General features: G+C 40.5%; 1 protein-coding gene and 1 pseudogene across 2 annotated transcripts in view; one reads left to right on the plus strand and one right to left on the minus strand.

Annotated features, from left to right (window-relative positions):
- The window catches only part of slc12a2 (solute carrier family 12 member 2), a 116,508-nt gene that overhangs the window by 25,233 nt on the left and 73,775 nt on the right, over positions 1-17,500 (plus strand). For both annotated transcript variants that reach the window (XM_086096003.1, XM_086096002.1), the window contains exons 2-3: positions 10,788-10,907; positions 12,355-12,430. In XM_086096003.1, coding sequence (XP_085952129.1) covers positions 10,788-10,907; positions 12,355-12,430 — 196 coding nt within the window. The remainder of the gene's footprint in view (positions 1-10,787; positions 10,908-12,354; positions 12,431-17,500) is intronic.
- Positions 13,547-14,666, minus strand: LOC147162341 (uncharacterized; annotated as a pseudogene).

A 17,500-nucleotide genomic window follows, 5' to 3' on the forward strand; every position in this document is an offset into this window, starting at 1 on the left:
CTTTGTTTATTTATTTATTGACTGGTAAAAATTCAGAGAACCATTTTATTTACGTCAAATAAAATAACATGCTACAGTCTGTTTGTTATTTAATTTTAACATCTATTTTATTCCAAATAGCTTTTACTACTCAGCGTAAGTAGTGTTAACTTCCGGCCACGAGTGTACAGTGTTCCCTCACTTTTCGCGGGTGTTACGCTCCACACCCTTCCGCGACAGGTGAATTTCCACGAAGTAGCGAGTTAAAAAAAAGAAGTTACATATATATATATAGAGAGAGAGAGAGAGAGAGAGAGAGAGAGAGAGAGAGGAGAGAGAGAGAGAGAGAGAGAGAGAGAGAGAGAGAGAGAGAGAGAGAGAGAGAGAGAGAGAGAGAGAGAGAGAGAGAGAGAGAGAGAGAGAGAGAGAGAGAGAGAGAGAGAGAGAGAGAGAGAGAGAGAGAGAGAGAGAGAGAGAGAGAGAGAAATAAATAAAAAGTCCTTGGATATTTGTATTCTTGAATTTTGAGCAAAAGAAAATTCATAGGAACACCTAGTAGAAATACTAGGTGTTCCTGTGCAATTTGGCCTTTTAGGGGCAGTGTGGTGCCATGTATCCATTGTGTACACACTTACAATGAGAACAGAAGAAAGTTGCAATTTAGTTCTTTTACAATAATTCCTTTTTCACAGATTGGAAATAATTTGTACCTTTGAGTAGTGTTATCTTACCTGTGGATATGTGTTTCCACAGCATTTGTGTGTGAATATTCGTTATTTGACGGAACATCACTTCCGAAGTTGATGCTAATTTCCTGTTGGCATTTGAATGGGATTAGCATTAGCACTAGGCTAGCGATGTTTTAAAAACAAATAATTTTTATAATTTTTCTTGTCGTGTGTTTAGTTTTACTGTTAACTCCAACTGAGGTGTCATTAAACAGCTTAAAAAACGCTTGGGGGCGGCAGAACCACAGTGATTCACTCCGGGCTTGCTATAAGCAACCTGGTGCATTCAGGGTACTTTCACAACATAGGGAACTTAATCATTTATCTTCGATTATTACGTTATACAGATTGAGAGAAGCCAAAATCTAAATCAGCCCTAATATTCGGTACTTATAATACTTACTGCCCTCTGCTGGGAAGTGCTTAATAATGTTTGGCTGAATGTGTTCACCTTAGTCGGGACCGAGTAGCGACACCGGGACATGAGGAAGAGACAGGTAGGATCTTTCTAAACGGAGGCGTCAAGGGGCTAGAAGCAGGTTCTAAATGATCCGGATGCTGTGTGTCCTGTGTGACGCAGGTGAAGCATGTAGCGTGGTGGTTTGTCCCAGCTGGTGCATTGAGGGATATTTAGTGCTGACAGCACATAATGTCATGAGATGTCTTCAAGTATACCGGAGTTTCATGTTATATGTTGGATAACTTGCATTACTTAGTTTCTGACAAACGCAATGTTTCTGTAAATAGCTAATTTTACAATGCGTTACTCCCAACACTGCCAACAAACACAAATAGCACAAATTCACTTAACATGTCTGCTAAGCTCTAGCTAGCTATCTTACCTACCGTGCTGTTTAGCCTCATCTGTTCCCGCGATTTCAAAATATTGACAAAATAAATCAAGTGTTCAAGAAATTTACAACTTAAGCCCATGTTTTGTGTCCATCTGGTTCTTTCTTTTCTGTCGGGAAATTGTAAAGAAGGAATGTAGGTTTACAAACATACTCTTCCGTCTAGTTGGAGCTTTGCAATGGTGTTTTTTTTTGCTAATAAACTCCAGTTGAACATGGCACAAAGTGCGCCGGTTGTTTTGTCACTTAAGGCTGGCCTTTTCAACAATGACTGCAAGCTTTAAGATGTACAGTTTAAGCATTTACTTTCAGCACTCTAATCTCTGCCATTCAAAATTACAATGACTGCTTTCTTTGGAAGCCTTTTTTGTTTTTAACTTGATTTTCACACATGCGCACTTCGCTTATTAGTAATTGACAAATATGTGCGGGCTCGTAAAAGTTCTTTAAAATTATCTGTCATTGTTTTCTGGGAACTTTTATATATAAAAAATGCTACTGGTATTGGTACTTGGTATCGGTGACTAGTGACTACTCTAATTGAGTACTCAAACTGGTTATCTGTCTGAAAAAAAGTGGTGTCGGACATCCCTGCTAACTGCTATGTATTGTATATTTCAGGGTCAATTTGATGTAATGGCAGCAGTCTGCTTATTTTAGACAGCTCAACTTCCTGTGTTCGTCGTGGAAAACTGTCTGACATTCTTATTTGCAAGCCTCTACATGTGTATCCACTTGATGGTTACATGAAGTCTGTGCATGTTTTACTTATTTACCGGCAGGATTCTTCTAGGACCATATTTTGTAAACGTTGCACATGATAGTTACAGTCCAGAGGGTTTTAAATGGAACAATAGAGAATTGCTCCAATATGACACTACACTCAGTCGAAGAAATTAAAACGAATACAACTTAAAGGGATACATAACTCATTTAGCCATTTTCAGCAGTAAAAAGTTTGTATTTTGTCCATAATGAATTTCATAACTTCATTACTTTTCATATACAATTAATACTTTTAAAAACAAATTTTTCCACTTGCTGTCGATTGAAGATGACATTACCTGTGCTGAGGAAGTAGGTAACAACCAATCATGGCTCACCTGTTTTCTGGGTTTGGTCAGCAAACTGAGCCATGATTGGTCGTTACCTACTTCCTCAGCACAGGGGATGTCATCTTCATTCAACAGCAAGTAAAACAAAAAAAAAAGAGTTTCTTAAGGTATTAATTGTACATGAAAAATAATTGCATCAAATTCATTCTGGGCAAAATATTAACTTTTTGCTGCTGAAAATGAGTCAATGAGTCAAGTATCCCTTGAAAACTCCAGTTAAAATATTAAGTGAATAGAAGAAGGTTGTGACTTGTCAATCTTACAAATTCAAAACTGAGCTGTGTTATGAAAGCATTCAATCCTTCAGGTAAATTCACATTTTTCATGACATTCTCTCGTTTGAAGCAGTGTTTCATCACTTCTTGCACCCTTGACAAAGTCACTTTGTAATTCAGGACTGCACCAAAACAAAAATCTCATTGTCAGTACCGGTCCATGTCATTTTGTTCGGTCAGCAGGCCTTTCGAAGAGTTTCAGTTCTATAAAAGAACAATGAACAGAGGGGGAAGGAGGTTTCAGCCTTACAATGTGGAGATGATATTATGGATATCTGATCATTTCGCTTTGTCGCTCTGGGCTTAAGAATCTTGTAATACAAGGAAGGGTGCCCAAGTCCGGTCCTCGAGAGCCCCTATCCAGCCTGTTCTCCATGTCCTCTCCACCAACACACCTGATTAATGATCAGGATTGTTATCAGGCTTCTGCAAATCTTGCTGGTCATTGGATTCAGCTGTGTTGGAGGAGGGAGACATGGAAAACAGGCTGGATAGGGTTCTCTAGGACCGAACTGGGCACCTCTACTGTAATGACTAGGTGCTTACCATCAGTACATTTCAATAAGAAAAATTACAGATTCGTCTGCTGATGTTTTGCGGCTCTCTCCAGTTATATTTAATCCGTCCAATTTCACACAGTACATTTAGTCGCTTCTTTTGTACACATAATTATTGAATTACACAGTGCCCTATTTCTGTCAACACAAAATACAAGAAAACCTTTAACTGGAGAAAGCTTCCCAAATTGTTTTGGAGTGTTTGGTTTCAGAGCTTCCCTACTCTTACACAACCAAACACAATCCTCTTCTCAGCAAAGCTGAATGGCTGTAGTGGCGTCTGTTTTTCCATCACATGGTGTGCAGCTCAGGAGGAAATGGTTCCAGCTTTACTGACATAAACAGGGGGCTTATTGCCACAAATATATTACATGTGGGGTTTTTTTTCTTTCTGGGCCTGAAATACAAAGACGTAGTGATTTTTGTGCAGGGATTTATTTATTTATTCATCCCACAGGTTCTATCCAACATTAAACTTCGATATAATACTCAGATATGTTAAATGGTAAAAAGAGAGCCTTTAATTTAATGTTAATTTCACAAACCAAATGAACTTCATTTAATAAGATTTATAGTTTAACCGGTGCTTTACTTTCAATGTAAGGCATAGGGAAAACAAACATTAAAGCTGCATTGTGGAGTTTAAAATGTTAATGTTAAAAGGGTTTTCTACATCATGCATGCTCCACCAATGCCCAGATGAGTACAAAGAGCCCTGACTTTTTAACTGTGACTGCGCCTATCAGCTTGTGTTCAGGGCGAACACTCCACATTTTCTTGGGAGGGGGAGGGGTGGAGTAATTACTTGCACAAGGTCAGGGATTAAAGTTTTCTGTCGCCCAGATGGATTTCTATCATTTGGAAAAATTGAGAAGACACAAACAAGCGTTTCGTCTCTTTGACGGACAAAAATGTCAGTATTGTTGTTGCACCTCGTCACAATAAAGCCGTCCTGACACCTGGAATATGTAGAAAATATTATTTTGTCGGTGTCATGGGAAGTGTTAAATTAATCTTCATGACGTTTGGGAGGAGACAGGAGTTTACTTTTTAGCTAACTTGGCTGGCAGCTGCCGCGTTGGTTAACATTGACAGGCATGAAAATCATGCACCTTTCTCTGAAATACCCCATTTAGAAACCGAAATGAGTGATTTATGGGAATCATAGAGATAATTGTGTGTTTTGTAGAGACTGCTACACATAGTGAATCTATTGCTGGTTGATGCTGCACAGCTAATGTAAGTCAATGTTTCCTTCCATTCACAAAAAAAAAACAGTGTTAGCGTGCTAGCGGTACAAGCAGCTGTAGCGATCGGACTACTTCTCAAAGGCAGTCTAATCGACGGGATCATTTGCACACTTTGATGCTGACAGCCGGACACAGTTGCCGTTCCTAGACATCAGTTTAATAAACAGTGTTCCCTCAATTGTGCAGTTGACGGTCGGCAAAATGACAACTGTGGTTCTAATGTCACTTTGTCTCACAGACCAAGAACTACTCAACTCGATATTTTATTTAATACAAAGTGCTGTACATGGAGTAAAAATCAGTCATGGAATAAAAACGGGTAAAACAAAAATAACACCAAATAAATGTTCTTAAGTGGGTAAATGAATAAGTCAATAAAATAACACAAGTAGGTAAGTAAATAAAATAAATAAATAATAACAAAATACAGCAGGCACCATAAAACATTGAAACAATGATGAGTCTCATGCCGAGTCAAACACCAAAGAACAAAGATGTGTTTTAAGAGTGGGTAGAGAGGGAGGTTGCCTAAAATTTAACGGAAGGTCATTCCAAAATCCATTCTGAGACATCTCCCTAAAATCTCCCTAACTTTCTAGAGAGAGGGAAATAATGTGCTGTTAAGCACAATTTAAATTTAAGTTAAAAAAGAAAAAATATTTTTTTTTTTTGATTATCTAGAAATTAAAGTTGGTCGATCATTAGTAAGTGGAAATATATTAATGTCTTCTTTACTCATAATTGTTCTTTCACCACGCGAAAATATTATTTGTATCCAAAAATTGAATACCAAAGTATTCGATAGCTGCAGCACTAGAGGGGACTGCAACCCGCAGTGCTATACTGTACTATCATGTGTCTTAAGCCTATTTATATTCGGCAGTGTGTTAAAGCTCTAGTTTGTGTTTCCTCTTAACTTAACTTAACGGTAACCGTTTTCCTGTATAATTTGCAAAGGATTGTATTTTGCATCATACTTGACCTCTTACCAAACAACCTCCACACGACAAAGGTAGCTCCCACTTTAGGCACTAAATCCTCTTTTAAGGCTGAAGATTGAACAGAATTGGCTGCTCATGCTCTCTGACATTGTAGTTATGCAGTAGCAAATGTGTGTATGTCTAAATGGACATGATGGCATATGATGTTATGGATTACATCATCACATCACTACAGTGTCAATTTCGTGATATTTAAAAAAATAATAATAATCCCCCCCCAAAAAAAAATATACCGGTAGTATCATAGAAAGTATGATATGGTACACCCCTTGCCAAAAGTCAGCCCTGAATTTAAATGATTTTAAATCCAGGTTAAAAACGGAGCTTTTTTTCCTATACTGTACCTTTGATTAGGGTCTTCTAAATATTTTTAAATCATGTTTTTTTTAAATAAATTATTTTAGAATATTATTATTTTTTTACTCTTAAATGTTTTAAAAGTTTTCTTTGCCGTATTTTCTAGGGATGCACCGAAATGAAAATGTTGGCCGAAACCGAAAACCTTAAATGGAAAATGCTTGGCCAAAAACCGAAACGCCGAAAAAAAATTATGCCAATTTTTACTATCTTTGCATTTATTATAATTAATTAAAATTATAATATTATTATAAAATGTTTATTTAGCACTGGCATTTTAACCAAGCACAATATAAATTGAAATGTGCCCACCGCAGACATGTTGGCTAATGGTACCTTTAAACACCAAACAAGGGTTGAGGATTTTCTGGCGATGCGATTGCACTTAATAGTCAATCCAGTTCGCACGGGCAGGCACAGATGCGTGCGGCGGGACAACGTGCAGCGCACTTAAAATCACATATTCACCAACGTTTAAAAATAAATAAATACATTTGTTCGCACCAGCTAATTGGCTTCGGGAACGGACTGCAAAGTCACACACAGCATCCTGTACAGGTGTTGCAGGGGGAGAGGGAGAGGAGGGGCTGGAGAACTCGTCACAAAGTTGACTCTTCCGTGCTCTCATGTCTGTCCTCAGTCAGGTCCGCCTTTCTTGTATATAAGCGCAGAAAGTCCTCTCACAGTCAGTCAGGTTTTGGACCTTGGTCCACACACAAGGCGCACCTCAATATTAGGCGCACCGTAGAAAACGCCTTATAGTCGTGAAATTACGGTAATTTGTTTTAACTCTTTGACCGCCATAAACGTTATAAGACGTTTAGCATAAACCTAGGGAAGGGCGCCGAGGACGTTAAAAGACGTCCACTATGTTTTTTTTGTTTTTTTTGGGAAACGGGTGTAGGAAAGCCTTGGGCAGCTGTGCTGAAAGTATCAAGCAGATCAAGTTAGTATAATGACTCGTTTTGGCCTCTAGATGGCAGCGATGACTCTCCTTGCACAAGGTTGGATGGGCCGCCCACCGTGGGCGTCAGTAAAAGACGTGAGGCGGAGCTAGAGTGTTGAGGAGACAATGGCTGATGAAGCCACAATGGCAACCGGTTGCAAGCAGCTCACGCTTGAGCATTTTTTTCAAAGACGGAAAGCATCGATCAATACTAAAAAGCGCATTGATGTCGACGATGATGATGACTCCGAGCTTGACGCCAAAGTTGGAAGCCTTGACGCGACCGTTATGATCACGCAGTAAGCCTCACCGGCTAAGCGCGGCTAGCGCTGCTAACGCCGGAAAACGCGCACAATAACCGACCGGGTACTTCTACACAATCGGACATTCGAGAGTTGTCGAAAAGCATCGACCAATGCATTGATGATGATGATGATGATGATGATGGTGAATCCCGAGGTTGACGCCACAGTTGGACGCCACAGTTGGACGCGGCCTTTATTCTCACGTCATAAAGCATCACCGGCTAGCTCTGCTAACGCCGGAGCTCCACATGCGGACATTTTGTCGGACAATGAAGAGTACCCCGAGTCCAATGCATATTCATCGGAGGAGCAGGTACAGTCTGATCACGGAGAAGACACTGTTTCTGGACTACGATGCCACCATGAATGGAGTGGATAAAATGGATCAGAACATCTCTTACAACCCGGTGTAGCAACTGAAGTACATGAGGAAGCCAGACGTAACACCACCGTAACGTAACCGTAGCATGATCCTGATATTAGGCTTGATGGCAACACACACTGCAGTATATACTTGCTATTCCCCGGAAAAAAACGGCCTGCAAGAAAGTGGAGCTTTTGCACGCGAAGAGGCAATCTGTTGTGCAAATGCTGTTGTGTCTCCTTGCACGCAGGGGAGAAAAAACAAAAAGAAAAACTGTCGTTGAAACATCCACTTATTTGTACATAGCACCACAGTTGCACACATTTGTAAATAGTTTGCCAAATTGTTGTCAAATTGTTACACTGTTGAATGTAAATAAACGTATTTTGCTATCAAAAAACACTTTTTCATTCTTGGTGGTAGTGTTTTATAGAAGTAAAGCACTATTTAGGTGTTTGTGGCATCATTCATGGACAAAAAGAAGTGTAAAATTCACTAGAATGCATGAAATAATATCGTTTCACTAAAAGCTTGATTTCTCCGTATTTGAGTCCAAAACAAGCGAAATCGGGTGAAACTAACCATTTTCTATTGTTGATTACTAAAGAACGGAATAAGGTAGAAACAAACCTTTTTTTTCTGATGAAAGATGAAAGTCCAATATTTCATTTGGTAGTATGTGTGTTTCCATAGTCCAAACAGAACATTTTCTGTGGACCTTGAAAGATCAGTCAAAATGCTTAAATCGGCTGGCACTGACGGCATCCCTTTTCTGAAAACGTCTGGCAGTCAAAGAGTTAACTAGTGGTGTCAGTCGATAATTTTTTTTTTTTTTTATTAATTTTATTAATTTTCCTAAAAGAGCTCAGTATTGTTCATTCGGTAATGTCATCATCATTGCTCTTTTTTTAATTTTATTTTTTTAATGTGGGTGCGTGCGTGCGAGTGTGTGTGTATTCGTTAGCTCACCAAAAACCGAACACCGCCGTCAGGAGACCCGAGGGGACCAAAGAAAACAAAGGAAAGTGAAATCCAGCACCGGCCAGACACCACCCACCGGGCCACCAACCAGAATTCTTCACCAACCCCAGAAACATCTAAATTCCAACAATCCCAAAAAATCAGGGAGACCTCAAGAGACCAAAGGAGAGACTGAGGAAAGGAAGGAAGGACAAACGAAGTAGAGTGAGATCCACAGACACCAGCCTCCACCGATTCAATGACCTGAGGAGGAAGCAGATTGTGTCTGAGTTTCGATAGATGCTGGTGTGGTGGATCTGGCATGCATGAAAATCTCCACCAAAGAGGGGAGCCGTCGACCCCTGCCAGGACAGAGCAAGCGCAACACCTCAGGGCCCCCCAGGCCGCGGCAGCGCCAAAGGATGACCCCCGGGCCCCGCCAGGGCCACCGGCTGGAGAGCAAACCCAGGAGCAGGAGCGCCCCCCACCCCAACACGGCCCGCGCCCCCAACCCAACACAGCAGGACGGGGCACTGCAGGCCCGCCAGGCACCCCACCGGTCCACAGCCCCAGCCCCCAATCAACCCCCGCCATCCACCCCAACCCAGCCCCAGCCGCCCCCAAGCCCCCAGACGCCCCCGACCCTCAGCCCCCGGGGACCCCCGCACCCAGGCACCGGCGCCGAAGAGGGGCCGGACAGCGAAGCGGAGAGGGCCCACCCCACCCCCGCCGCGTGGAGGGACGGAACACCGGGGGCAGAAGGGGAGATGGGGGCACCGGAGGACGGCCGGCACCCCCGAACCCCAGGCCCAGCGGGGAAAGGCCCCAACGTTCTTAGTGAAAGTTAACCCCATTAAAAAAAAATTAATTGTAATTAATCGCATGACTTCAGTGACTAACTCAGGATTAATCGCACGTTTTATATCTGTTCTAAATGTATAATAAAATGTACAATATTTTTTTTTCTAATTTGCATACTCTTGTTAACATAAAAGTGTGGGGGGGGGAACGTTGTTTATCTATGCCCATAGGGTCTGAGAGCTGTAGCAACCTTGCTCGGTGCTAATCGCTAACAGGCAAGTGCATTCTTTCAAAGCAGGGAACCAATGGTGGTGCTACACAGTCCAAATGTCTCCTCCACTCTAACTGCTCCTTAAACATTGTGCAGTACAGTGCGTTCCAAATAAGGGGCAGTCGTTAATTGAGCGTTTAAGAAATTAGTGGCGTTAATGGAACTTTAAATTAACTATATTAAGGCACTCATTTTGGCACCCCTAGTTTTAACATTGTCAAAGTATGTTATTTTAGTAATTTTGTAAGCTACTTTAGTTTTCTCTGTTTTGCTTCTTGATGTCATTAACTGTTGTGTATTTTTTATGCTTGTTAGTGTTGTGTCTTTGCTTGTGTGAAGCACAATGAGTTGCCTTGTGTATGAAACGTGCTATAGAAATAAAATTGCCTTGCCTTGCCTTAGTGGTCTATGAAATGTCCCGAAACACTGTTGTGCATAATTTGGAACAGTGCATTAAAAAAAAAAAAAAAAACTATTCTTGGAAAAAAAATACAGTTATCATTAAGAGGTTTGTTTGGACACATTCTAATTATTCTCCAACAGTGGATGACCTGAAAATTATGTTGTATCATTTGCACAGACTATTTAGAAAAATCAGAGAAATCCATTATTTGCATAATAATTTGGTATGCAGTGTACTGCCACTACTTCTTCTGCTTCCACTTATTCTTCTACTTTCTTTTGGCGGTTGGATATGCCAACCACCAAAAGAAAGTTGATACAGTCGGAGAACGGCGATTTTTGTGTGCCAGTCCAAGCTAAGCTCTTAAGTTTAATGTAATGTATACAAGTCACACCTGAGTGAAGTCGCCGGACCAAATTTCAAACTATATAAAAAATGTGTGACTTATAGAATGTTGAGACTGTAAAAGAAAAAGATGTGTTGAGGATTTCATCTGCAGGTTTTCAAATTTTCATCATGATGCCATAAATTGCAGTTGTATTAGCTGTCCAACTTTATTAGTCCCTCAACAATTCTCCCTCCATATCTCTCACTCTTTTTGTTTGTTTGTTTTGTCTTTGTCAGGAACCTTTTGAAGATGGGTTTGCCAATGGTGATGAGCTGACCCCAGCTGAGGAAGCTGCAGCAAAGGAAGCCGCTGAATCTAAAGGAGTTGTCAAGTTTGGCTGGATTAAAGGAGTTCTGGTGTGTTGCCTTACATTATTATACATATCTCCTAGGGGTATGAATTGCCTAGTACCTGGCGATTCGATTCACATCACGATTCATAGGTCATTATTCGATTCGATACCAATGAATCCCGATACGAATCTATAAATTGATTATTGCGATTATTTATTTATTTTTACTCACATTTTGAAAATACTAATCAGTACACTTGTACATGTACACTGTAAGATTTGTATGAAAATGTATTTATTTATCTGAAAATTCAGGCGTATAACTGAGCCACTGCATTTAACAAACAGGTTGCAGTCTGTTTCATGTTTGAACAGCACTGAAATAAAATATTAAGGCTTAATGTTCCATTAATATTACATTCTACCATGCTTAATGTGTAGACTAACCCTAAGTAAGACGTTTTGTTGAATATTCCCATAAAAAAATTGATGTTTAAAAATCGATTCGGCCGCATATCGAATCAATTCGCGAATTGCGCGCTGTAATATCGTGATATATTGCCGAATCGATTTTTTCTAACACCCCTAATATTTCCCCAAATAGATGGGGTCAGAACACCGTGCATCAGCCATGCACAGAAGACGGAAGCCCGTCTGTGATGCACGCCAAGTTAAATCCTTTTCGTATAAACAAATAATAATAATATCCTAATGATATCCTAGCCACGTTAACAGCCATCTAACCTAACTAGCGCTATTTGCTTTTTTTTTTTTTTCTTTTTTAAGGACAGTGTCCTCTTTCAGCCGGATTCCTCTCTTTGTCCCATTCACTGAAACGTGTTGTGACCCACTCGGTGCATTTGGGCAATGCAGACTGCACGCTTATCTATTTCATCCAGTGGTACATGTGGAACTATGAATACGTTAGGTACTGTTGTAAAACCCTATTTATATGGCCAGTTGGGTCTTGAAGTATTAAGTGATCTCCATTTTAAAACGTGGAACCATATTTATTGTGTTTTTGAAGAAAAAGCAGGCTCATCACTCATATCACTCATGCCATCTAACCAATAGATGTTTGTAATAATTAAATGTTTTAAGTAAAACAGCCGGGAGTGAAGAGAATTGCTTCTGTGAAAATGGCTGGGAGTGAATGAGTTGAAAATAAGTAATATTATTGTAATGTTGAAAAGATGAATATTTGTTCTGCTGTGGTAATGTGATGTTGATTATAATTAAATTAAATTATTAAATTAAAAATTTATTACAGATCAACAACTTAAATGCACATACAGTATTCAATTCCATTATATTGCTGCTTAACAGTTGATAAGATGAATGTCAACTTTGTGATGTTGGATTGCCCAGTTATGTGTTCTGTGTACTCCTTTGTTATTACTTTGATAGCCAATGCACCACTGTTTTTGTGTGTGTGTGTCTTCCAATTTTATTCCCAAAAATTAACATTTGCTGTTTGGAATGAAGCATTATGTAACCCTGTTTTTTTGCAGGTCCGCTGTATGTTGAACATATGGGGTGTGATGCTCTTCATTCGTATGTCCTGGATTGTGGGCCAGGCTGGAATTGGTAAGCAATTCTTTATTTTGTCAAAATTGGTATAGAACAGAGGAACCGTTTTTTTATTATAATTTTTTAGTTTTTTTTTTAGTTATTCTACTGCTTTTCACTGATAGTATATAGTATAGTTTTAGTACAATTATATTAACATTAACTCTTTGACTGCCAGACGTTTTCAGAAAAGGGATGCTGGAGTGCCAGCCGATTTAAGCATTTTGACTGATCTTTCAAGGTCCACAGAAATTTTGTGTTTGGACTATGGAAACACGCATACTACCAAATGAAAGATTGAACTCTCATCTTTCATCAGAAAAAAAAGTTTGTTTCTACCTTATTCCGTTCTTCAGTTATCAACAATAGAAAATGGTTAGTTTCCACCAAATGCGCTTGTTTTGGACCAAAATACGGAGAAATCAGACTGTACCCGCTCCTCCGATGAATATGCATTGGGCTCGGGGTACTCTCCATCGTCCGATTGTATAGAAGTGCTCGGTTGTGCTCCGCGTTTTCCGGCGTTAGCATCGCTAGCCGGTAAGGCTTTATGACGTGATCATCGTCGCGCGTCAACGCTTCCAACTTCGGCGTCAACCTCAGGAGTCACCATCATCATCATCAATGTGCATTGGTCCGATTGAATGTCCGCTTGTGCAGAAGTGCTCGGTCGGTTGTGCTCCGCGTTTTCCGGCGTTAGCATCGCTAGCCGGTGAGGCTTTACTGCGTGATCATAACGACCGCGTCAACGCTTCCAACTTCGCCGTCAAGCTCGGAGTCATCATCATCGTCGACATCAATGCGCTTTTTAGTATTGATCGATGCTTTCCGTCTTTGAAAAAAATGCTCAAGCGTGAGCTGCTTGCAACCGTTCGCCATTGTTGCTTCATCAGCCATTGTCCCCTCAACACTCTAGCTCCGCCTCACGTGTTCTACTGACGCCCACCCAATCTTGTCCAAAGAGAGTCATCGCTGCCATCTAGGGGCCAAAACGAGTCATTATACTAACTAGATCTGCTTGATACTTTCAGCACAGCTGCCCAAGGCTTTCCTCCACCCGTTTCAAAAAACCAAAAAACCATAGTGAACGTCTTTTAACGTCTTTGGCGCCCCTCCGTAGGTTTTTACTAAACGTTATTTAACGTTTATGGCAGTCAAAGAGTTAAAAATGGGCACCAGCACACTTCTCCTCCATTCCTCAGGCATCTTCTCGCTATCTAAGATCCTGTTGAACAACCCAGCCAGAAATTCTACTGCTACCTCTCCTAGACACTTCCATACCTCCACAGGAATATCATCAAGACCAAGTGCCTTTCCACTCTTCAATTTCTTCAATGCCCTTCTCACTTCATCCTTACTAATCTTTGCTACTTCCTTGTCCACAACAGTCACGTCTTCTACTCTTCGTTCTCTCTCATTTTCCTCATTCATTAACTCATCAAAGTACTCTTTCCATCTTCCCATCACACTATTGGCATCTGTCAACAAACTTCCATCCCTACTCTTTATTACCCTAACCTGCTGCACGTCCTTCCCATCTCTGTCTCTTTGCCTTGCCAACCTGTATAGATCAGTCTGTCCCTCCTTAGTGTCCAACCTACCATACAAGTCATCTAAGCCCCTTGTTTGGCCTTTGCTACTTCTACTTTTACTCCTGTCTACTTTCTTCAGTCCTCTGTGTCCCACTTCTTCTTAGCTAACCACCACCAAGTCAAGTATCTCCTTTCCTTTCAGATGACACAGCAAGGACTCTCCTACCTGTGTCCCTGATCACGTTTGCTGTAACACTCTTCCTTTTTCAGCTTCCACCATTTCATCCTCTGCTTCCACCATTTTCGTCCTCTGCTCTGCCTTTTTCTTCCTTACCGCCAGTCATCCTACACACATCCTATGCTGTCTGGCTAAACTATCACCTACCACCACGTTGCAGTCGCTGACCTCCTTCAGATTACACCGTCTACACAAGATGTAGTCTACCTGTGTACTCCTACCTCCACTCTTGTAGGTCACCCTATGTTCCTGCCTCTTTTGGAAGAAAGTATTCACAACAGCCATTTCGATTCTTTTTGCAAAGTCAACCACCATCTGTCCTTCTGTGTTCCTCTCCTGGATACCAAACTTGCTCATGACCTCTGTTTCCTGCACCAACATGTTCATTGAAATCTGCGTCAATGACAACTCTCTTACTTCTAGGGATGCTCTGCATCTTTTCATCAAGGTCCAACCAAAAGCTCACATCTTACCTGTGGCGCATACCCACTAACAACATTGATCATCACACCTTTGATTCCTAGCTTCAGGCTCATCACTCTGACACTTTTTTTTACCTCCAGGACGTTCCTAACAAACTCCTCCTTCACGATAACTCCTACTCCATTTCTCTTCTTATCTATACCATGATTGAACAACTTGAACCCTGCTCCTAAACTTCTAGCTTTGGTCCCTTTCCACCTGGTCTCCTGAACACACATTATTTCCACCTTCCTCCTCTGCATCATGTCAACCAGCTCTCTACCTTTTCCTGTCATAGTTCCAACATTCAAAGTCTCTACTCTGTCCCAGACTCTTGGTGTTTCTCTTCTCTTCTCACACCTTCCTCTCCTGCCTCGACCGATCCGGTATGGAAGTTATATATTTGATTCACATGTTTGATTTGGCCAAAGTTTTAAGGTCGGAAGCCCTTCCTGACACAACCGTCTGTATTTATCCGGTACCGGCACAGGAAGACACTGGCGTGTGCCCCCTTGCGACTATTCACTTGGACATGATGTTGACTGATAAACATAAATTTTACCACTATACTGCAAGAATGGCTGCATAAATATGCACAGCTCTCATAAAGTGTGCAGAGGCGGTACTCCTCACTTTTCTAATCCACAACTCATTTTCTTGGGTTGGTTTTTGAAGCTGTTGCTTACAGAGCAGGAATGATCTAGAATGCTCAGAGATGGGTGATTGAAGGAAAACACTTTAGGGGTGATTTTTGATGAGGAATTATCATTTTAACATGGTTAAAAGCTAAAACAAAATTGCATGATATGGACAAGTAATTTGACAGTTTTTAGAATACTAAACTGAAAGCCAGTTGTACTGACTTTATTTAAATATCAGCAGTATTATTTTTGTTTGCAATCTTTGCACTACCGAGTGCTAACATTTAATTTTGACTTGAGATTTGCACAATAATGTTATCCTAATTATGCTCGTTTTATCGATATTTATTTGGTCAATTTAACTTCTCTAATGGAGTACATAATTAACCTATTCAGAAATGATTCACTTATCAAATTATTTTTAATAAAGGTTGTTTTTACCCATAATTTTACATCGTAATATATGTCGTTACTGTGAAGGGTTGCAATTGATATCGTGATATGAATTTTGGGCCATATATCCCAGCTCTACTATGGACCCTTTAATTATGCTTAAGCCTTAAGATGACCTGTGTGCAAAAGTAACAAACTAGGGCTGATTTGTGTCACAAATCTCTATTCATTGATATGTTCTAAATTGATAAATAGTCCTTAGTGGTTTGTTTGTTTTTTGTAACATACCTGTTTTAATCTCAGGCTTTGAACAGATGTGATACTCCTTTGGCCGCTGTGTGCATGAACTTATATACTGTATGAATGGACTAACAATTGGCCCCTTGCGCCGAGGTCAGAGAGCGGCCATCGTACTGACAACCTCTGTTATTATTTTCGCTGAAAACACCTATCAGTGCATGTTTTACGCCAGGATCCCTGCATGGAGTAATGAGAGCCTCTCAATGAACAAACGTCACTGTTTGCGTTGACCATTAGGTGTATTGTCTGTGCTGTGACTTACAGAGGTTAGATTTACATTTTACAGCTAATTGTGTCCTGTGGGCTTTGCTTTCATTTCATTGTTGGTGGTTCTGTCAACATAATGAATCTTTGAGTAGCTCTTGCAGATGTACCTCTTTTTATCGAATTTTTACCGATTAAATGTTTATGTAGCGCTTTTTCAAGACTTTTTAGTACATACAACCGTATTCCTCACACTGGCATTTTCACGGAGGAGACAAAAAATTACGTGAAAATGCTGCACAGAAATGAATTTATAGGCGCACTTAGCAAATGGCAATGTAAGTTGGCCGCCAGTGAATTGACTTTTCGCCATGGCGAGTAAGCGACATTGTGAGTCCATAGAAGTCTGTGGATGTTGCTCACCATGGTCCAAGGAATGCTCAGGGAGTTTGTGTGAATGCTCAGAGACGTGGAAAATTAGAGGGAACATTGCTTCCAGGTATGTACCGTCAGACTCTAATGCAGCCCATGCCTCTTCCAGAGTGATGGAGTTAGACCATTCTGTGTATATACAGGTATACAAGTTGGAATTGAAATTTACTTTGATTACTTACAATCATTACTTAAGTTAAGTTAAAGTACCACTGATTGACAAACCCACTGCAGAAATTCGTTCTCCGCATTTGACCCATCCCCTGAGGGAGCGGTGAGCAGCAGCAGGGCCATTTGGTGATCTAACCCCCCAATTCCAACCCTTAATGCTGAGTGTCAAGTAGGGCGGCAATGGGTTCCATTTTTATAGATTTTGGTATGACCTACCTGGTCAGTGATTGAACCCACAACCTCCCAGTCTCAGGGCGGGACACTCTACCACTAGGTCACTTGAAGTGAAATAAGATTAATAAATGAAGTAGTGGCCTACTGACAGACATGTGGAAGGATTTACAGGGTGACACAAAAAAAACACCTAAACTTAAATAACTTTAGAAATAATTAATACATTATTTTTATTTTTCAGATTTACCAAGAAGAATTAATGTTCTTAGAGTCTACCAAATTTGACCTTTGAGATGCCATGGACTACTGAGGAAAATAAATTTATAGTTAAGGCATATTTTCGGCTGAAGTCTATCCACGCAGCTCAATTGCAATTCAAAGAACGGTTCGGATGTCGTGAATTTCCTGTCCACTCGATGATCTACAGATGGGTCAACAAGTTCAGAACCCATGGGACTGTGCATAAGCTCAATGGTAAAGACATTAACAGACAATCATTGAAATCATCAAGAACACCACTCAACGTTGCTGCAGTCAGAGA

Source organism: Leptonotus elevatus, chromosome 15 (genome assembly GCF_054856555.1).
Source record: "Leptonotus elevatus isolate MCC_2025b chromosome 15, RoL_Lele_1.0, whole genome shotgun sequence".
Classification (NCBI taxonomy): Eukaryota; Metazoa; Chordata; class Actinopteri; order Syngnathiformes; family Syngnathidae; genus Leptonotus; species Leptonotus elevatus.